General features: G+C 52.5%; 1 protein-coding gene across 3 annotated transcripts; it reads right to left on the bottom strand.

Annotated features, from left to right (window-relative positions):
- Window positions 1-1,208: 1,208 nt before the first annotated feature.
- On the bottom strand, window positions 1,209-21,927 carry MAP1A (microtubule associated protein 1A). 3 transcript variants are annotated; one of them, XM_031667749.1, is made up of 7 exons: window positions 21,681-21,927; window positions 20,616-20,717; window positions 12,172-12,254; window positions 11,783-11,923; window positions 3,321-11,571; window positions 2,960-3,180; window positions 1,209-2,760 (listed from the first exon to the last, which is right to left on the bottom strand). In XM_031667749.1, exons 1-7 carry the CDS (start codon window positions 21,916-21,918, stop codon window positions 2,605-2,607), a joined length of 9,192 nt encoding a protein of 3,063 aa, XP_031523609.1. In that variant the 5' UTR covers window positions 21,919-21,927; the 3' UTR covers window positions 1,209-2,604.
- Between the last annotated feature and the right edge of the window lie 151 nt (window positions 21,928-22,078).

The following is a 22,078-nucleotide window of genomic DNA, read 5'->3' on the forward strand; positions in this document are numbered from 1 at the left end:
ATTGCTTGAATCCAGGAGGTAGAGGTTGCAATGAGCTGAGATCGCACCACTGCACTCCAGCCTGGCGACCGAGTGAGACTCTGTCTCAAAAAAAAAAAAACCAAAAAAACAAAAAAACCCCCAAAAAACAAAAAAACAGAGATCAGGCATCCCAAGAGGTGCCTATAGCAGTTAACCCACTATCTCAAAAGGTTTGTTTGGTTTTTTTCTTTTTTGAGACAGAGTCTCGCTCTGTTGCCAGGCTGGAGTGCAATGGCGCGATCTCAGCTCACTGCAACTGCCGCCTTCTGGATTCAAGTGATTCTCCTGCCTTAGCCTCTTGAGTAGCTAGGATTACAGGTGCCCATCACCACACCCAGTTAATTTTTTTGTATTTTTAGTAGAGACAGGGTTTCGCCATGTTGGCCAGGCTGGTCTCGAACTCCTGACCTCAGATGATCTGCCTGCCTTGGCCTCCCAAAGTGCTGGGATTACAGGTGTGAGCCACCATGTCTGGTCCCCAAAAGGTCTTTATTGAGTAAGTAGAGTGTTGGATGGGGGACCGGAAAGAGTTTCCCTCTCTGTGAAGTGCCAGAGGGTACATGCCTTCTCACCACGTTCTTGGAATCATCCTGTTAATTTTTCACTCTGGAGTGTCAGGAGGAGTTTATATAAAGGGGTTATGCCCTTTCTCTGCTCCCTTGACATCTTTACCATGAGAGAGCCCAGAACAGTGGGAGGGCTAGAATATGCCCCTCCCCAAATATACACATTCAGCCTGGCCACTTCTGACATACTTAGGACTATAAAGGGTTTCCATGGAGGAGAAAAGTCGACCATTTTACTCCACGGAAATCCTGACTGCACAAGGAGAGTCGTTTCCAACCTCATTAGGCTCTGGATCTCTTAGGGTCCTTCAGCTTCTTACCTCTTTAGCCCAAGAGGCTGTCCAGGGTATCTGATCCTGGTTGTTTGGTCCTTAACTCTTGACCCCATGGAATGCATATCCCCTCCCCAGGAGGCCCCCTGCCCCTCTTCCCTTCCCCCAAACCAGACGTATGTACCCACCCTAGGCTCCTATTCTCCATACTCAGGCACAAGTGTTTCCAGTAATCCAAAGCATTGGAGTCTTCCAAGATAAATTCAAGACTGGTTGAAGCAGAGAGGTGGAAACCGGGGCCCAGTAACTAAGCATGTATGGAGTCAGAGAAAGCCTAAGCGGCACTACATCATCTGCAATGAACTGGGTTTATTGTTAGAGTTGGAGGTGGCTCCGTTACAGCAGCTGGGAACTATAGCAGGGAAGTGTGGGGAGGAGCAGAGCACAGCAGCACGGGGAGGGTGGAGCTAGGAAGAACACAAGGTGGGCTCATTTTGGTTTCCCAGTCGCTTGGCAGAGAAGGTAAGCCCACATGACTACCAGCTTCTGGGTTTCTCAGTCTGGCAGTAGTCTGGCAGGGCTGCTCACTGGCTTGGTTGGGGTGAGGTCCTCTCCTGGGGTGGTATTTTCAGCCTGTTTTCATTTCACTCTGTAGGAGTTAAGCTATGGCTCAGCTTCTTCTCCCTTTTTCCTTCCTCCCTCTCATTTTCCCTAAGTCCTCTGGCCTGGCCTCCACCTCCCAGATCCTCTGTCCAAGAGCAGGTTTGGAGAGGCAGCCAGTGTTCCCATTTCAGCTGCAGGATGGCATAGTGGAATGTTGGGGAAGTCACACATTGCTGGGGTGTCAAATGTTGGGATGTCAGGCAGTGGCTTATTTTTAACCCATTACACACCAGGCCACAGCAGATGACCACATGCACAGAAGCCAAGCAGGGGATGAGAAGGGATCAGGATAATTGAAACGGGGTGAGTAAAAACTTCAAAGAGTCAGGGAGTTTGAAAGAATTCTGGCATTGGGGCTTGGGCTCTCCTTGCCGTTTTGTGCTGTCTGGACACAGCCCTGGGATGTGAATGGTATAAAGCAGGGGCTGGGGGATAAGCTCCTTTCTCCTCTCACCAGTCTGTTGGTCTAAAGAGCTTCAAGTTTTAAATTGAGACATTCAGATACTGAGGGAAGCAATAGAACAGTGAAGCAGTGGGATACCCCCAGGCCCCTGCTAGAATTCAGACCCTGGTGGGTGAGGAGATGGGGGATGGGAAATGGAGAAAAGGATGCAGCTCTGGGCACCTCACTGACAGTATCCTGCCCCCAGGTCACATAAATTACTATTGGAAATCCTTCCCGGGATGCCAAATAAATAGATTGAGATAAAGAGGTCCCTGGAGTTGGGGATATAATCTCCCTCTACGAGGGAGGAGGTTGCTCTCTGAGACCCATCCTCAGTCCCCATTCAATACCAGCATTTGACAGTGCTAGGAGAGGGTTCTCAGGCATCAGATGCTATCTTATTCTAATTTTTCCCCTCCCCCATCCTCTCCCTGTTAACTTTGGTTTGAGACCCCTCTCAGGAATGGATGACGGGGAGGGACAACCCCTCCCACTTAGCCCAGCCCAAGTCCCCACAACAAGACATCTCCCTCCCCTCCCCCTAGCTCCCATGTCCCTCAACCCCAGAGGACTCAGCAGTAGCCATTCTCTAAAGGAGCTGGGGGAGTGGATCCTTGGGGAAGGGAGGGCGGCTCTTTCAGAACTCAATCTTGCAGGCAGGGAAGGACTCATCCTGCATGACCACGGTGCTGCTGCTAGCCAGGACCAGGACGTTCAGTTGCTGCTGCTGCTCGTGAGTTTGTTGGTACCACTCACGAGTCACCTCCGTGTCATGAGTAGGGATCAGAGTCACCTAGGAGGGAGATAAGACATGCCTGATGTGAGAACATGAAGGGAAGGTAGGTGAGGGGGAAGGGGCACCCGATGGTCTCAGAAGCAGCCCTGCTGCCCTTAGAAAAGGCCCATCCTTTAATAAATAGGGACTGTGTTCCACTATTGCCTCTTGAGTGAGCTTTGACCAGACTACTTCCTTGGTGTCCTTTGCTACTCACCTGAAGATTCTCCCCCCACTGGGCCTTGCCCTCCAGAAGGGCATCCAGCACAGCCCGGCTTGGCTCTCCATTGGCAGGGTCATTCCCACTGACCACATAGTAGGATGCACGCACTCGACGGAAGAAGTCAAGGTCAGCAGTCTTGCCACTGCAATGATTCGGGATGTAGGCGAGATCCACATATACAGGGGCACCAGAGCCGCCCTTGGAACTCAAGGCCACTGTAGAGACAAGCCAGGATTCATTGTAGAGGAAAAGTGGAACCCTTTTGGCAACCTTCCCCTCTTTCCCACTCCTGGAGTCTGACCAGCCACACCCAGCCCTAACCCACATTCTCTGCCACGTTTCATGATATACGTACTCGGTCCTGCCTTGAGTCCATTGACTAGGCCTTTGGACATGGGGCTGTGTCCATCCTTTTCCTCTGCTGGGGTGACCTGGCTTGTAGTGCTGCGTGGTCGGGGTGGGGCCCGGGATGCTCGATCTGCAGGCCCTTTACCAGGGGTGGGTGAGCGTTTTCCCCGAAGATCCAGACGCCGTGCAGGAGACGCTGGCTTGGCCTTGCCTGGGGCCCTGCGCCCTACTCGCCCCTGAACCTTCTCCTTCTCCCGTAGCCTCTCTACTCTCCCAGACTCTGAGCTGAGCCCCTCGGGGTCAGCCATGCACACATCAGGGCGGGGAGGGGATGGGCGGGGGTCTGGCTGTGGGAGAGGGGGTGGGTCGTGGCCAGGCCTGGGGTGGTGAGTACCACTGACACCCCCAGCTTTGTCCACAGGCAGGAAGTCCCCGTCTTCATCTGAGTCGAGGGCTGCCTCAGCTGTGATGGATGGGCACTCCTCAGTTTCTGGCGGGACATCAGAATCTGACTGTGAGGAGCCTGAGTCACTGGCTGATGTGGGGGGTGTCTCATCAGTCACAGGGCATGGGCCTCCCGTGGTCCCTGGCCCTCCTGCCCGACGCCGCCCCCCTCTTCCTACTAGTCGAGCTTCCTCAGTTGAGAGGTCGCTATCATCTGTGGATGGGGGCAGAGGTGGGTTCAGGAAGGATGGGGAGAGCTCCCCACGATGGGGCCGGGGCTCAGTGGCACATCCCTGGGGCCCAGCTTCGACCTCGGGAGAGGCACTGCTGGATGGACCCCCGGACCCCCCTGCGGGACACAGTGGCTGCTCAGGGGAGAGCAGTGTGTCAGGCCGGGAGCTCCTCTCAGCTCCTTCAGGCCAGGCTCCACGTTCCCAGGCAGGACAAGCCGCAGCCTCTTCGTTTTCAGCCTTGGCTGGGGCAGGGCCTGGGGGGTTAGGGCTGCTTTCAGTTGGGCCATTGGCTGCACAGTCCTCAGAGGGACCCTGGAAGGGGCTTGGCTTCTCCGTGGCTGCCCCTGAGCACTCCAGGTGGCACGGCAGGGTGCCATCACCCATGTCTCCAGGCAGGCTTGGAGCCGGAGCTAGGGCCAAGTCCAGTGAAGCTGGGGGTGCTGGGCTCAGAGGAGTGAGGTCCCAGAGGCTGTGGGCAGCTGGTTCCGTTCCTGGGTCCAGCTCTCCAGACTCCCGTTCTGCAGCCTCAAGGCCTGGAGAGAAGCGCTCAGCCACACTCGAAATCACAGGTGTGGTAGCTTCAGAGGAGGAGCCATCAGACAGGGCTGGTGTAGCAGGTCGTGGCAGATTGGAGAGGAGAGGGGCCCCAGGAGAGCTGGGTGATGGGAGCTGGGGCAGCGAGGAATCCAGGCTGGGGGCCTTGGTCACTTCCAGGTATTCATCATGCCGGGTTCTGGTGGGGGGTCCTGGAGCCAGAGCCAGAGCTCGGTCCCCAGAGAAGGCAAGGGAGCCACAGGGTGCTGAGCGGGGTTCAGCTGGAGAGGGTAGCTGTGGGGGAGCTGGCTGCAATGAGGAGAAGCCAAAGGCTGAAGCAGGGAAGTCCAGACTGGGTCGGGCAGGCCCCAGGTGTGAGTCCAAGGGAGGGCTAATTCGTGCCTCAGTTTCTGGCCATAATGTGGGGGGCCCCATAGAAATGGGGTGAGGAGGACTTGGGGATTGGGCCTCTTTTTCTGACTGTTCCCGAGCCCCCTTCTCCAGTTCTGAGTCACTAGTGCTGTCATCCCAAAGACTCCGGCCTGATTCCTTGGGGGATGGGGACCTCCTATCTGGGCTGCAGCTCAGGATGTTACCATTAAGAGGGGGGCTTGGGCCTTTGCTCAGGATAGGAGCACGGGGGGGAACTGCAGGTGGGGTGAGGCTGGGCTCCACACTTGGCCCTGGCTCTGGCCTTGGGGGTACAGTGGGTCCTGCCAGGGCTGCATAGCTGAAGGTTGGAGTGTCAGATTGGAGGCTCTTGGGTGAGACAGGAGATGAAAGCTCCTTCTCTGCAGATGTGTTTCGGCCGGCAGCCTCCTCCTTGGTTGAGAGGCGTGGGGGCCAATCCCCAGCTGCTCCAAGTGGAGGCTCTCTAGTGGGGCATGCAGGGCCAAGCCCAGTAAGCATCATCTGCTCATAGATGTCTGCATACTGAAAGCTTCTCTCATCAGGATAGGGTGTGGGCTCTCTCTGCTCCGGCTCAGTCTGCTCAGGCTCCATGGTGGCATGGCTTTTGCTGGCCTCTGGTACCTTTGAGCTGTGTGAGCTTTTGTCAGGAGCCTCAGCCCTACCTTCTTCTTCCCTTTCCCCTTCAGCCTTGCGGTAGTCCTTCCCCAGCGGGGAGTACGGCCCACCTTCCAACTCAGCTGCCCCCTCCTGCACTGCAGCCACCACACTGTCATACTCAGCTGTGCCCCAAGAGAAGGGTGCAGGAGTGTGGGGCTCTGGGACAGGGGTGGGGGGACCTGGAGCTGGGGAAAGGGGTGGAGGGGGGAGGGGTCTGTCCTTGGGCACCCAGGGTGGGATGTCAGCCAGCCATGAGGGGGTAGTGGGTTCATTTTTCATGGGTGGCATGAGCTTAGGGTCTGGGATAGGACTCTCTTGTCCTGGGGCTGAAGGAACCCTTTGTCCAACCATCTCAGGTGGGGAAGCCGGAGGGGAGATGATCTCAAAGGGAGAGCGGGTCAGTTTGTCCTCTTCCTCTGGTGGCAACCCAACTGGTGATTCAGCAAGCCAGCGCTCCACCTCCAGCCCCTTCTGTGGGGAGGATTCCTGGAAATCCTTGAAGTCTGAGGCCCAGGGGCTCCGGGTTGTGTGTTCCCGCGGGGGCACTTCTTGCTCATCGTCTGGGCCCTCATCTAGGAAAGTACTTTCCCGTTCCTCAGTGTAGCGTGGGCGGGCCCCCTGACCATCCAGCTCGTGAGGGAACCAGACTTTCCGCTCACAGCTTAGCTCCCTCCAGTATGTGTCCTGTTCCAAGGCCACATCCTCTCTGCCTCTCCAATACCTATTGTCCTGCTCAGGAGATGTGTCCTCCCATGCCGGGGCAAGCTCTTTCTGTTCTCCAACCGGCTCTTCTCTGGTAGGAGATGTTTCTCGCCACTCCTGGACCACATCCTGCCCCCTCCAGTACTTCTCTTCCTGCTTTCTGGCCTTGCCCTCCTGCACTAGGCTCTCTTCCAGGCCCAGAGCTTTGGTCTTCTCCAGAAGAGCTTCTAACTTCTCTTCCATGGCCTTGACCTTTTCTGGGGATTTTTCCTCTAGCATCTTTGGTTTCCTGGTTTTATCCTGCTGCAGTAGGCTCTCCTGCTCCTGAGTTTGGTCCTTCTCTTCCAGAGCCTTAATGTTTTGTTCCAGGGCTTCATCCTTCTGTCCCAAAGCCCAGTATTTTTGTTCTAAGGCCTGATCCTTCTTTTCTGAGATTTTATCCTTTTGTTCCTGGGCCTGGTGTTTCTGTTCAGGGGCTTTGTCTGTCTGTTCTAGGTCTCTGCCCTTCATTTCAGTGACCGTGTCCTCTGGAGCCTTATGTTCAACACCTCTGACTTTTTGATCTAAGGCTTTGTCTATCTCTTCTGGGATCTTATCCTTCTTTTCCAGGACCCGGTCCTTCTGTTCTAAGTCTTTATCTTTTGGTTCCAGAGCCTTGTCCTTCTTTTCCAGGACCCGGTCCTTTTGTTCTAAGTCTTTATCTTTTGGTTCCAGAGCCTTGTCCTTCTGTTCCAGGGCTGTGTCCTTTTGTTCTAAGGCTTTGTCTTTCTCTTCTGGGATCTTATCCTTCTGTTCCAGGGCCTTGTCTTTTTCTTCTAAGTCTTTGTCTTTTGGTTCCAGGGCCTTGTCCTTCTGTTCCAGGGCTGTGTCCTTTTGTTCTAAGTCTCTGCCTTTTTGTTCTAAAGCCTTATCCTGCTGTTTCACAGCCTCGTTCTTTATATCCAGAGCCTCATCTTTCTGATAGATGGCTGTGTCCTTCGGCTCTACGACCTCCTTGTGCTCCAGAGTTTTGTCTTTCTGCTGTAAAACTTCATCCTTTGGCTCAGGTTCCTTCTTCTTCTGTTCTGAGGTTCTGTCCTTCAACCCTGGAACTTTATCTTCCCACTCTATGGCAATGTCCTCCAAGGCAGGGCTTGGCAAAGACTCAGGACTCTTGGAGAAGGAGCTCTCAGGTGTCAGAATGTGTTCACCAGGGCTTGTGATCGCCCCAGGTAAGTACTTCCCATTTCCTGAAGGTGTAGAGTGAGAGAATGAGCTGGCAGGTGATTTCCTGTCAAGGCTCTCATCTGTGATGTTTGTCTGTGCAGAGTATCGAGTCGTCCCGTCTGTGGGAGGTGACACTGTGGCTGCATGGGGCTCTGGAACAGACATGGGAGCTGCGTGGTGAGAGGTATCCTCGGCCTGCATCAGATGCCCCGTTTCTTCCTTCCCAAGGTTTAGTTCCCCAAACTGGAGGGTGCCAAGGCTTTCTGGAGAGAGTTGCTTAGAAGAGACATCCAGGGAGGTCTCCTTGCTGGGACTCTCTTCTGACAGAGAAAGTGACTGGGTGTCTTCTGGAGATACCTCTGGCCAACGGTCTGTGTGTAGGTACTGCTCTGTCAGGCCATAGGGAGACTTGGGGGTGGGCTCTTGGTTGGCAGTGTCTGGGGAGGCCACACTGAGGACAGAGAGGGATTCTGCATCGTCAGGAGAGAGGCTTCTGTCAGGATATCTGAGCACCTCATCTTTCTGAGGTTTGACAGGTTCTTGGGGTAATGTCCTCAAACCTCCGGGAAGGGCTTCTGCTCCCAGAATGGGGCCTGTGGGCTCTCCTGCCTCCATAGTCTCAAAGACTATTGCTTTATCCTGCTCTGGCAGCAGTTGAATGGTACAGCCTGTAAGTCTCTCATCAATGCTGACAGGTGCTTCCTGGGCCTGGGGGCTCCTGGGAGGAGGAAGCTTCTCTTCCTTCTCTAGTGTGCCCTCTTCAGGCCCTGGCTTGACTGTCTCCTCCACAGCATCTTCCTTGCCCACACCTGGTGTGCGCTTAGTGTCTCCCCAGGAGTCTGCTTCCTGAAAGTCTTGGGGCTCAGACTTTTCTTCCACTGGGGACTGATGAAAGGGTGTGTGGGTGGCACTGGGTGGGCCAGATGGTGGAGGAGAAGCCATCTTCACTGTGCTGTCATCTGGGCTAAGGCACCGCTCCTCTGCTTCTCCAAGGGCTGGTTCCCCTGGATGTAGGGCATGCCCAGGGGCACTAAACACTGGAGTTCCATATTGACTGCAAAGTTTCTCAGACATCCCTACATTTGCTGTCTCCTCCTCTTCCTCTTCCACAGCTCTTTCTCCAGACAAGCCTTTCCCTATGATCTCTCCTCTCTTCTCTGACTCCCCAGTCACAGAGAAGTCCTCACAGGGTGGTGATTTGAAGCCCTTGTCTTCTTCCAGTGAGGAGGTGGGTGAGATGGTACCAGCTGATGGCACATAGTCCAAGCCCTGCGTAGCTTCAGTACGGGAGGAAGGGATGCTTGTGACTGTGTCAAGCAGCAGGGAGCTCTTGCCTGTCTCCTCTGTCTGGGGAGCTGTAAGTGAGGCCACAGATTGGTCCTCAGCCACTGATGTGGCAAAGGAAGAAAGTTTGTCACACTCAGTTATTGAAGTGGCTGAGGACACATGTTCCTCTTCAGCCAAAGGGGCAGCCACTATGTTAGTGGGGTAGGTGAGTTCAGTCTCTGGCGCTCCATAGACTTTGCCAGAGGTAGCAGGAACAGCACTATCGGCAGGTTGGCTGGCTTCGAATGGGCCAGCACCTTCAGGACCGGGGAGGTCATATGTACTTGTGTGAAATCTGGGTGGAGCTGGGCGCTCCTCTGGCTCATCATGAATCTCCTCATCTGAGATGGTCTGCTCAGTCTCTGAGTAGCCAGGGATTGTCTCATCCTGGATGTAAGAGACATGCTCAGTGGCTCCTGCAGGTGTGGTCAGGCTGCTTAGGAATGACGAGGTCTCCTTCTCAGGGGCCTTGCCCTGGAGTCCCAATTCCCGACCCCCAAAAGCCTCCCTGCTCCTTGGAGTTACCTTCAAGGCTTCCTGCATATGTTTTTGGTAAAAACCCTCAGCTTTTGTCGCGTCCTCTTCCTCCTCATCTGAAGGGTGTACCTCCTCCATGTCTTCTAACTCAGCCTTTTCTATCACATCCTCCTTTACTTCAGGTTCACTTTCCTCTCTGGCTTCTGTTCTGTCTGGGAGCCTCTCTGATTCCCTCTGTTTCTTTTCCTCCCAGGTATCTTTCTCTTCCTCTGTTTCAGCCCCAGAGTCTAGGCCTCTGTCCTTGCTGCCTTGTTCCTCAGGGACCTCTGGGACAACCTCTTTCTCCTTCATCACATGTTCTTCTTGTCCCAGCCCTGGAACACAGGGTGGTGTTGCCTGGATAGCTGTACTTGGGGGTCCCTCCTCTGCAGTGTCTAGAGGGAATGGCTTATCTCCTAGTCCCATGTCCCTTTGTTCAGCCAGCAAAGCCCTCTCCTCACGCTTCATCTCCTCAAAGTCCTGTGTGAGGTCCTCTGGTGAGGACAGGACCAGCTCCCTGTGCCCACTGATGGTTGGGAGTGGTACAGCCCCCTTCTGGGCTGGGGGTGTCCGGGGCTCGGAAGACAGCTCCTTCTCCCCACGGACAGCACGGCTCCTGTCTACTTTGACTCTTCCAGGGGCCTTGGCTTTGTAGAGGGTCTTACGTACCTCAGGAGTAAAGGGCTTTAGGTCTGGCTTGGAAATCTTCTTGACCTCAGGTTTGGTATCTTTCCTCTTCTCCTCCTTCTTGGCATCCTTCTTCTCCTCCTTCCTTCCTTCATCCTTCTTGAGTTCTTTCCTCTCTTTTTTGATCTCTTTTTTCTCCTTGTCTTTTTTTTCTTCCAGCTTTGATATCTTTTCTTTAAGGTGCTTTTTCCCTACCTTGTCTTTGATCAGCTTTCGCTTCTCTGCCTTCAGTGCCTCACTTGACTCTGTCCTCACCTTCTCAGGCTTGGCAGGCTTCTCTGGGGGCTTCTCAGATGACTCTTTTGCCTTCTTCTCTGTTTTGGCTAACTCCTTGGCCAGCTCTGAGCGGGCCTCCTTGGCTCCCTCTTCCACCACCTCCTCCCGTTTGGCCAACTTGCTCACGGCTGTCTTGGTAGTGGCTTTGAGGCTCTCCTTGCTATCAGCCCGCTGTTTGATTTTGCTGGGCTTGAGGTTGGTAGGCACAGCCCCAGAAGCCAGGTCCTTCTGTGTGGCCACAGGGTAACGCAGGAAGTCCAGATGCCGAAGCTTTTCCAGGCCCTCCAAGATCTTGTTTTGGGGAGCATTTCCTGGAAAAAGCACACGCACAATCTTCTCAGTGGGGTTGGCTGGTAGCCAGACCACCAGAGCAGTGATAGAGGTAAGGTAGGGCACGGAGATCTCAGCCTCCTTCCCATTGGCCAGCACGATGCCTGTCTTGGCTTTACTATTTCCTGCCCACTTTTGCATGAGGAACTGCATCTCCTTGCTGTCCTTGACAGGGTTGAGGACATACATATCCAGCCGGCCCACACCCATTTTGTGGAAGAGGGTCAGTGGCTCAATGGTGTTGCTGACCACACGATACAGAGGCTCAGCCTGGATGCCCAGGCGGTTTAAGTGCTGCAGAGTGAGGCAGGCCTCCTCAATGCTGCGCTTGGCTTTCCGGGAGGCATCAGGAAGCCGCAGCTTTTCAGGCACGTTGAAAAAGACAACTCCAAGCTCAGGAGAGATAAGGTTCTTCACCCAGTCGCTGTAGCTGCTAGAGCCCTGGGACTGCTCCTCCTCTAGCTCTGCCACTTTGCGCTGCAGTAGTCCATTGATGCCTGGCAGGTTGTCTGCCCCAATGTGTGTGAGTAGCACCGAGTCAATGCGGTCCAGATGCCGCACCAGCTTCCAAAAGCAGGACTTGCGATCAGAGCCACCATCCACCAGGATGTTGAAACCATTGACAGCAAAGAGGGCAGAGTCCCCACGACCACCTGGGAAGATGTAGCAACAAGGCTTGGAGAGCTTGAGAAAGCCCCCTGAGGTGGGGGGCTCTAGCAGGTCAAATGGGGATGGCACGTCCACAGTCTCAGAGACATACTCGGAGAACTCAGCCACGCCATCCATGGTGGGCAGCGTGGGCTCAGGGTTTAGCCGGAGGTGCAGGGTCTCTTGGGAACTGGATAATCCCAGGTGGCTCCAATCACCTTCCCCTAAGCACGACACGGTGAGGAAGGCCTGGATCCCAGGGTCTCTATTGCTGAGCAATTGGGAGATCTAGAAGAATAGGAGATAGAAACCTGATCAGGTCACTAGAGTTGTTTTGGTCTGACTCAGATTCAGTACCCTAATCTTCACCTCTCTCCAAGGTGAACTCTTACCTTTCTGCCAGGAACCCCCATGGTCAAGCAACATGAGACTTTCCCTTAGATCCCTCCCACAGCTCTAGTGCTGCCCTTTCTCCTGGACACTCTGGCATGGAACTTACCTCGGGGTTGTGAAGGACCTGGGCAAAGTTTTCATACGAGTAGGTGCCACTCTGTAGGACGAGGTCTCCCCCGGGCTCCAAACTTTGCCCACTCAAGATTAGTAGTTTATGAGCTGATGAGCTGCTAAGAAGATGGTGAACCTGGAATGGAAGAAGGGGAGTGGTCACAGATCTAGGAAATCCAGGGGAAGGCAATGAATGGCTCCTCAGTACCTCAAGAACATGCTCCCAACTGGTGTCCGTCACAACACCTCCAGAGTCGGCTGGGGACAATAAGTCAGCGTAGATGGCAGAGAGAGGAATGCTTGGCCTAATAGTGGTAGCACTGGCAAGGGTGGGTATAGCACTTGCATGAGGCCTGCTTGGCAAGGCACAGGCCCTGGCCTTACCTCAGAGCTGATGCTGTCTGCACTGGGATTTACCAGGATGATGGTCTCTAGGATCTCACTCTGGTGGCAAAGGGTCCTCTGGCCTGAGGGAGAGATGTAGGAATTTATATTGAGAATAGGTATAGAAATTGTGGTACAGGAGAGGAAAGAATATGCTATCAGGAAATGGGGCTTAGAGGAAAGAGAAACTTGGGTATCCTTAGGCTCTGTCACCTTGGATACTGCTGAGTAAGGTCTAGGAACTGGCTCTTCCAGCCCTTCCCTTAGAGGGCTTCCACCTCCCCTCTCCCACATTGGCTGTCCTCTCCTTCCCTTCATCTACCACACCCTCTGCTGCCTGTGCCCCCACCCCTCTGCCTGGAACTATGGTCTCAGACTGCCCTGTTGACAAGAAGCTTTTGTCCTTCTCGAGCACTAAGCTCCTGGTGCTGCCTGGGGATGGGGGGCTCAGCTGGAGAAGAGGGCCCCTGGGATGATGATCCTCACTTCCCTTTCTCCTTCCTGGCTTGCCTCTGCCCTGGGGTTTCCTGCCAGCAGAGTGTCTAGAAATAAGGAAATAGGAGCTTCTGTATGGTATCTATAGACTCCCTACCCTTCTTGCCATCCAAGTCCAGAATTCCTGTTCCAGAAGACCCAGAGAAGCCTGTGCTATGTAAACTTTTGGGGTTTTATGATTCAAAGAATGAACACAGAACTTCCTGTTCTGTCCTCTGGTTCCTCAGAGGCGAAGCCTGCACTAATACACATGCATACAATCATATTGTTCCCACTCAAAAGTTTTCACAGCACCCTCTTCTACCTCATCTTCATGTCCCAAGTTTCAGAGAGGCCAGATTCACTACCCCACAACCTATTCCTTGTGAACAGTTTCTTCTCTCATCTTTGCCCCTTTCCTAGGGGCCTCTGCCACAGACATGGGGAGTGAAAGGTTCTTGAACAAGAAACATATTAATAAGGAAGGAGCGATTCAGGGTGTTCCCCAGGCCATGGAGTAGATAAGGCATCCCCAAATCCCCTATTTCCCTTCTCCAGCCTCACATGAAACATCAAGCAATTCAGCAAAGAAAGAAAGTGGCAAATCAGACAGAAGATGCTAAAGAAAAATGCTGCCATCCCCTGCACCTGCCCTTCCTCTCCCAACCTCCTGTGCAATTGCAGTACATGGTGGCATTAACCTAACAGAGCATCCAACAGATGGCAGTGGGCTGTCTGAAGGATACTAGTGGGAGGGTTCATAATTTGTCCCTTAGACCCTCTTCTGTGACCCAGCTGTCTCTTCTTTCTGGGGCTTGGACAAGAGAAGCCTGGGGCCAGGGCCTTTGTTAAGAGGAAGAGCCATGGTGCCAGGATCAGGCAGATCTGGCAGCACAGGGCTGCAGATGCAGCTGTGGGGGAAATGAACGATGGATGGTGTCAGAAGACCAAACCCCATACAGGGTGGGTTGGGCCAAAGGGGAATTCAAGGGTTCCCTTCTATACACTTGAGAATTGAGGGAACATTTGAGATAAATTCAGAGGACAAGAGCCACCTCAGATGTAGGCAAGGGCAGGGCTTGGGGCAAGTGAGGGATATCAAGGTTCGGGAAGCTGCCAGCCTTAAGTAGTTCAGATTTAGAAGGGCAAGAGCTCCCTCCACACAAATAAGGTCACAGATTTGAGGTAGGAGGGTCAGAAAGACAAATATCTATAGCACACACTGATTTGCTTTCTATCTACCACTCCCCACCCCCAACCATTTCTCACGGTCCCGATTTATCACCACAAGACTTCTATGATCCCAATTCCTGTCCTGACATAAGGTCCTATTCCTCACCCTATCCCTGGGAGTGGTACTGACTTGAAATTACATGGTTTATATCCTTCCTGTGCCTCTCTTTTTCAGGCCTGGGAGAAAGCCGTTTCTTCTGCTCCCCTGACTCTCTCACTGAAGGGAACTGACTCGTTTTTTCATTTTTCTTTGGAGAGGACGATCTTGTGAGGCAGGGGCACACAGTGCTAGGCCAGTGCTGGAGTGGGGGGTGGGCAGCGGTGCGGAGGCTGAGCAGGCAGGAGGGCAGGTGTCTCCGCAGTGAGGCAGAAGGGGAGGGGGGCCGTTTGGGCAGCTGCAGTTTGCCGCAGTGTGTGAGTGTGCGCGCTGAGCTCTGGCTCCAGCTCCGCCCCCACCCCCCACCCCAGCATGACAAGTCATTTTCTTGGCTGCTTCTGCATGGGGGGTGGGGATTGGGGGGATGCAGAGAGAGAGAAGAAACTGGCTCTTCTGTTCAAGAGCCCCCATCTTGGGAAGAGAAGCAGAGATGGGGTGGGGGTAGGGCTGAGACTGGGAACCTGTGAGGTTGACACGACGGGAAATGCAGGGCAGCCACTGGGGAGGGAGTTCTCCATCTCCAGAGTGGCCTCAGCGGGGCCAGAAAGCGGGGGTTTAGAGTCCCAGTCTAAAGCTAGCCACCGGGAATAGGGTAGGGGGAGCCCAGTGCAAACCGGTTGATCTGTGCGGAGGCGCGAGCCACGTCTTAGTGACCCTTTCCTCCCTTCTTTTCCGTAGTGTCCCCCACCTTCCCTTACTTGGCAAAAACTCACTGCCCTGCTCACCCCCAGCACAGGAGCAGCTGAGCAATCCGGCAGCTGACACCCAGGGGCCCTCCCATTAGGCACATTCCCATAACATCCCCCTTTCTCTCAGATTCTTCTGCCTCTGACCAGAAACATAGCCCCCAAATTCCTCCAGCACCCTGGGCTGCCAGGCAGAGCCAGTGGCACCATCCTCTGCTGCTGTCCCAGGCTGATGTCTCCCACCCCCGCCCAGCTGGAGAGGTGGACTGTCACAGCCCCTGGTGGCCTCTGGTTCTGGGTCCAGGCTGGGCCCACAGCCAGTCATGTTCATCTTCTCTCTCCATTTCTCCAGCCTGCCTTCTGCCACTGGGCTAGTTCCAGACGCATCAGATTAGGTACCAACCAGCACCCTTTCCATGACCCCCATCCCACCTCCCCATCACAGTGTATCCCCAGATGCCAAGCCCTTTGGTTCGGTTCTTACCCTGCGGTGTAGGAGGAAGCCTCTCATGGAGGCGGCAGCTCCGGCCTCAGCCGGCAGCTTCAGGGAAGAGTCTGCAGCACTTGGGGTGGGAGTGGGGGGGGGGGTGCTTGATGAGGAGGGCGGCGCCAGGGCGGGGAAGAGGGCTGGTCCGTGACGAGGCACTGGAGACTTAACTGTTTCTTTGCCTTCACGACATCCGTGCTCCAGTGCTTTTGCTTGGCTCTGTGGGGCTGAGGGATTGTTTAGCAGCTCAAAGAGCTTCTACAATGTCCTATGGCCCACAGGACCTTTCTCTCCAAACCCTGCTTGGTTAGGAAATACTCTTTTAGCATCAGCCAAAAGACCAAAGCCCCATGCTAGGGCACAGAGCGAGGCTACAGGAGGCATGAGCTGCGTGGGCTCTCCCCCTTCTCTTAGAAACCATCTGCTGTCTCTCTTCCTCAGATGGACCCAGGGAGTGACCTTCAGTCCCTGGAGGAGCAGGAGACAAAGGCTATGGGCCCAAAAGCATGGGGTAGGAGTGGGGAACTGCTTAAGAGAAAGGTTGGGGATGGGGAGATGTGCCGCCTTCTTCTGAACCTCAGCCCTACAGAAACCAAGGAGGGCAGAAATAAGTCTTATTTTAGGGTTAGAGGGTAGTTTGAAATTCTGGAGTGGACACATGGTCGCTAGCCTGCTGGGGTGGGGCACAGGGACCCTGAGAGCTACAAGAAGTTCTGTGGGAATGCAGCATAACACAGTAACCACACAGGCACTGATTCTTGGGATTCTTGAGTCATTGGATATGAAGAGACAAGTCCCTGAAGGGACAGGGAGCTTTCTGCCTTACAGTGAAGGAGTTAACAAGCACCAAAATGGATCACCAGGGCCTCCGGACCAAGCAAGGTTGTAGGCCAATTATTAAATGTAACAGAAGTACTCTTTAGATTAAAAAAAAAAAAACAAAACAAAACCCTATAATGACTTTGTAGGGTAGTTGGGTTCCTGCTCTCTCCTTGTCTCTTTGCCATCTCTGTATTATATTATTTTGATCCTTCTAATGTTGATCCTGTTTCCCTTAGTCTCTACCTCCGATTCAGATTTAGTAAAGTGCTCTAGGACTCAAAGGAAGGATCTGGAGAGCGACGGCACTTCCTTCCAACCTGAGGATGCCATGCTCTTACATAGTCCTTCCCTGCCCTCTTCCCATCCACCCTCCCCAGTCCTGGCCAGCTCCAAAGGCCTTTTTCACAATCACAGCCGCACACTCACACCCCAACACTAGCCCCACCCTTGCCCCAGGCTGCCAAGAGCTACTTTTGAAGGTCAGAGAAGCCAAAATAGTCTGTGCTCTCAGCATCCCCCTTAATTGCAGCCACAGGAGAGGAGGAGCTGAGTCACTAGTACTCTTAGGGGTTGAGGGGACAAAAGAGGAGCAATCCTTGCTCAGGTCCGGGGATGCAAATCTGCAACAATGGCAACAACCCCGTTTGGGCGGCCATCTGCAGAGATACACAGGGAACAGGCTGAGTTCCGAGCATCACAAAAGGGAAATATCCCTCTTCTGCAACTTCATCGTTCTTATTTCCTCCCACCTCAAGCCTTCTATCTCCTCTCTGCTTTCTAGGGCTTTCTTGAGTGTGTTAGGAGGGAAACTTGAGTAGACATTTAGTTTACGAACAAAATAACATTTCCCAGACCAATAGACAGCCCACCCATATTCTCAGCTGCCACCCCCAAGGGCCACACCCTGGGCATGGTGCCAACTCACAGGGGAGTTTTCCTTCAGCCTTCACCCCCTGAACAGCTACCCACCACAACCAACTCTCCACCTGCTGTATTCCTAGGCTCTGCTGCAATGAAATGGTGAGATGCCAAAGAAGAAAGAGAGGCTTGAGCTGAGATACAAAGTAAGATACGAAAGCCCGGATTTGAGGCCTGATCCACCATTTTACTAATCATGCTGCTAAACAAGCGACTTAACCTCTCTCAAAGCCTGCTTCATAAACTATGAAATGAGTATAATATTAGTACCATCCTCCAATAATGTTGTGAGGTTTGAATTGTATAAAAGATGAAAAAAAAATGCTGCTTCATTCCTAGACTTCCAAATCTGCAATGTACAAATGCCACTGGAAGTCTTTCTCCCTTTTGTGGAAGATTTCTGAGAGGTCATCTAGGTGATCAAGGAAATCATAAATCAGGATCTCAGACCAGATCAACTCTGGAGAATTCTTAGCTCCCGGATAAACCTAGAACTAAAGATGCCAGCAGTATGAGACTTGAAATCCTATTCATGTCCTTGCTTTCCCATTTCAGAGAGCAATGCAGACCCCGGTTCTAGGGGTTAATGAGCTGCTGTATTAATTCAGGATAACTTTTGTATTGGTAGAAGTAATAGAGCTATCACTTCCTAAGTCCATCAGTGGAAATGGAGAGTCAGACCAAGGCCTCCAGACTGGTCCCTCAGCCTGTATTTTTTTTATTTATTTATTGAGACGGAGTCTAGCTCGTCGCCCAGGCTGGAGTGCAATGTCACGATCTCGGCTCACTGCAACCTCTGTCTCCTGGGTTCAAGCAATTCTCCTGCCTCAGCCTCCCGAGTAGCTGGGATTACAGGTGTGTGCCACCACTCTCGGCTAATTTTTGTATTTTTAGTAGAAAGAGCGTTTCACCATGTTGTCCAGGCTGGTCTCAAACTCCTAACCTCAAGTGATCCACCCACCTCAGCCTCCCAAAGTGCTGGGATACAGGCATAAGCCACCATGCCCGGCCCTGTGTTTTTTAGTCTTAGAATATTAGTTATGAATTATGAACCCCCTTCTATTTCCTATAGGTATCCAATAGTAAAAGAATCAGAGAGTTATTGAAACTCTGATTAATTGTCCTAATTGTTTCTCAATTTGTATTAGAATGCTCGGAAGATCCAGATTTTTTGTAGGGGTTAGAAAGTCACCACTGGAGAGACTACCTGGTGCAAAAATCACCTTTGAAAACTTTTACCAGACTTGACCACTAGAAGGAGCTGGGCCACTGACTCTTTATCAGAGGGTCCCTTCTCTTCTGTGTGTGGGTATGTCATTGTGGAGGGTGCAGTGCCTAGGAATAATTGCACTCTCCTTGTCACTGTAGGGTACATTTTTGTCTGCTTTCTCAGCATTTTGGCCCAGGGCTTGAGGATAGGTGATAGGAATGGTGGCCCAGCCCGTGGGGTAGTCAAGCCATAACGCACTAGCATATCCCCTTGATCTCATCCCAGCTGCCTGGTCCCCTTTGCGTCCTTACTAACAGAAGGCTGAAGGGAGGGGCAGTGTCTGCAGCTGCTCTGGGCTGACTGTTGTTTGTGGGGACAGCTGAAAGAGGAGCCAGCAGGGGTGGGGCTGTGGCTGTCTTGAGCTGTGTGGGTTTTTCCAGGAAATTCTCTACTATTCTCCTGTGACATAGACAGACCATGATAAAAATGTCCAAACCTAAAAATATTCAGTATGCCAAAGTAAGCTCTGATCTACAGTACATGGCCCGAAGCCCCTGGAGGACACCACAGCCAAACTCTCTGATGGAAAGGGCCTAGTAGGTGTTTATATATCAGTGCTTGTTTCTAAGAAGTGCCTGAGAATAACTATGTATTTCCCTGTAAGTGTCTTCCCAAGTATCCCTGCATCTTAATCTGAAGAATGGCTAAGTACTTTGGTTTCAATTATTTTCATTTCTTACATTATTCCAGAAAGCAGCCTACTCTCAAGTCTCTGTAGCCAAAAGGACAAGGTTAGAGAATTCAGTGTGAATTATTAACATCAGCAGATCATCCCCAAACTTCTGTTCAGTCATTAATTTCATCCTCTGTCATCCCTGTATCTGGCCTTGCACTAAAGCTCCCAGGAGTACTAAGTGGTAAAACTGCCGATTTTCATCATCAGTGATAATGGAGGAAGCCATGACATGAGTAATTCTAAACAGAAGCATTCTCAAAAGAGTGAATAGCCTTCTTTACAGGAAGCCAGTCACATCAGGAAGATGTCAGCCTCACATATACTAATATAAAATTGCTGTATATATTCCTAGGCTAATGGAGCTTTAGTCATATTAGCCTTATTTTCTCCAACTTCCTAGCAGCATCTATAAGCATCAGTGATCAGGAAATGATCAAAGATTTGGCAGTTAGGAGCAGTGGAAAAGGAGGAGAGGTAATTAAGGAAAAGTGACTACTATACTGGGTAATTGAGAATTATCTGTATAAGATATGAATTCAATCATTCAGTTGCAGTGACTGTTGACCTGGTTGGATTTTATATTCCATTAAGCTGCATGGATTGGTGTGTCAACATTTTCCAATAACATAACAAGATACCTAGCTCTTTTTTTTTTTTTTTTTTCCTGATGTGGAGTTTTTCTCTTGTTGCCTAGGCTGGAGTGCAATGGCATGATCTTGGCTCACTGCAACCTCTGCCTCCCAGATTCAAGCAATTCTCCTGCCTCAGCCTTCCGAGTAGCTGGGATTACAGGCATGTACCACCACGCCCAGCTAATTTTGTATTTTTTAGTAGAGACGGGGTTTCTCTATTGGTCAGGCTGGCCTCGAACTCCCGACCTCAGGTGATCCCCCCCCCCCCCCCGCCTTGGCCTCCCAAAGCATTGGGATTACAGGCGTGAGCCACTGCACCCGGCCTTAGCTCTTTTATAATAGCATGTAGAGCTTTCCGTAGTCACCTCACAGATATCTGTCATGGAATGGTAGTTCTTATAAAATCTTATTTTCTCAAATCTCTAACCCACCCAGTCTTCCCACCCAGCAGAATGGGCAACTGCATTACGTGAGCTTTGATTTGGGCCAAATCTCAGAGTACAACTTGATCTTGTAGCAGTAAGTTCAGGAGCCCCTTCCTCCACTCTGGATTTGATGGTGCCCATCATCGTGTAAGTACCAGGATTCCGCTGTGCCCTGGAGATCTGTTGGCTAAGCCAAAGCAGGAACCAGAAACCCTGAAACCTGTACAGCCTAAAGCAAAATGCTAAGCAAGGGTCTAGGAAGATAAATGGGAGATTCTGGGGTGTCTGTAAAGGGAAGCAGGGAGACCGGGGTATGCAGAAAGGGGAACACAAATGAAGAGAGTGAATTTTTGCATGAGAGATGATTGATCACTAAGAGGAATCCCTCATTTCTTTAGTGCGTGTCAACAGCTATCCACAAACAATCCTCTTCTCAGGGAGAAGTTATGTCCTCCAGGCTCCTTCCACTATCAAACCATGTCTGCAAAGTATATTTGGTATGTGGGGACAGCTATGGAATTCCGTGACTTTCCTCCTCTATAAAGTTCCTCCCTTCTCCTCCACCCAAACATCCCGCAAGGCAACTTCTCCCAGGGAGACTGGACCACTGCTCTTCTGTGACCAGCTCTTACCCAAAGGACTGAAATAAAACATTAGTCCTAACCTTTGACCTCTGAGGAGAAGTGAGCTAGATGCCGGGTAATGAAGAGTCTCAATTGTTGGTTCAAGTCAAAGGATGACAGGTCAATGTTCCAGGAGAGAATCCCTGTGGGAGAAAAACAAAGAGGGTTCTGGATAAGGTTGCGGGTTGTGGGGTGGTGACACTGCACGAATACTTTCAAGTTCATAGAACAGGTAAGGAGATGGAGGGTATATGGACAGTTGCCATGATCAGCCTCAGTGATGTCTCAAAGAAAGGTGGCTAGTAGTGGTATCTTTCTCCCAGTTTACGCCTTTTCTAGGCTTTGCCTGAGCCAGAGGGAGAAGGACAGAGTTTAGACTAAACTCAGCATTAATGAGTTTATAGGTAGGAATTTTCTTGTAAGGTTCCCCAGTTGTGGTGGAAGTGACACCTAAGGGCCTATTCCCAGATACTGAGGGCTACCTTCCCCACATTTACAGCTAAGTAGGATTCTAGGTTCGCCTTCTATGCTCCCTTCCTCGTCTCCAGCCCTCCACAGCTTGCTTCCACCCGCAGGTGGCTCCGCAGCACTGCACCACAGCCACAGGCACAGCACTGGGGAGGGAGGTGAGGACTTAGGAGCTGGTAGCCACGAAGGTCACTTCGTTGTTGGCTGCTGGCATTCAGAGATTTGAGATTTGTACGGGGCGTTCAGAAAGCTCCCCGTGCTGGCTCAGGGACCATAAAGAAGATACAGCAAGATAGGGACGTGGATTCTCCAGGGGATGGTGAGGACTTTGAGGACACCTGGTCCAAAACACTGCGGAGGAAGGTGTGACCAGAGGGGCCCCAGGGGCTGCACAGAGCTTCGCTGCCTCAGGGAGACTGCGGAACGCCACGGAGTGTGCGGGAAGGATGGGCAAGCGAGATGTTAGTAGAGAGAGAGGATACGGACACATGGCATGGAAGATGCAGGTGACAAGGGCGCAGATCTTAGGAAGTGCACACTAGGGATGAAGATGCAGACGTATGCATTGGGAGTTGAATGCAGAAGGCGGAGAAGCACAGGGTGGAGATGCCTGAAGCACAGCCAGAACAGTGGCTCACCTTGTTCAAGGTGGGCCCGCACGGCCCTCAGCTGACTCTCTGTACCGATATCGCCGATCACAATTAGCAAAGAGTGCTTCTGCAGGTCCCAGCGTGCAGTCGCCACCGCGGCTCCGGCCTCGAACAGCGGCTCCGCGGGGTTCTGAGCCAGCAGTGCTCCGGGACTTCGGAGCCCCAGCCCCGGAGTCGTCTCCATGGCAACGCCGTGAGGCCGCGCAGGCCCGGCCTCGGTCTCCATGGAAACGCCGGCGGAGTGTTAGGCCGGCAGCGTCCGCTGCAGGGAGAGTGCGCGCTGTTCTTAAAGGCTGGCGGCAGGTGCCGTTCATTGGCTGCTGCCTGTCAGGGGGCGGGGCACAGGCGCCGCAAGGGCGGGCCAGGGCCGGAGATGGAAGCTCCTG

This window comes from Papio anubis, chromosome 7 (assembly GCF_008728515.1).
Source record: "Papio anubis isolate 15944 chromosome 7, Panubis1.0, whole genome shotgun sequence".
Lineage (NCBI taxonomy): Eukaryota > Metazoa > Chordata > Mammalia > Primates > Cercopithecidae > Papio > Papio anubis.

What these genes read in the sequence shown, in the direction of transcription:
- MAP1A (XM_031667749.1), bottom strand. Translation starts at nt 21,918, where the DNA reads ATGGAGACCGAGGCCGGGCCTGCGCGGCCTCACGGCGTTGCCATGGAG. An exon ending in CAGACAGCATCAGCTCTGAG is followed by an intron (nt 11,924 to 12,171) that starts GTAAGGCCAGGG and finishes CTTCCATTCCAG; the next exon opens with GTTCACCATCTTCTTAGCAG. An exon ending in AGGTCCTTCACAACCCCGAG is followed by an intron (nt 11,572 to 11,782) that starts GTAAGTTCCATG and finishes CTATTCTTCTAG; the next exon opens with ATCTCCCAATTGCTCAGCAA.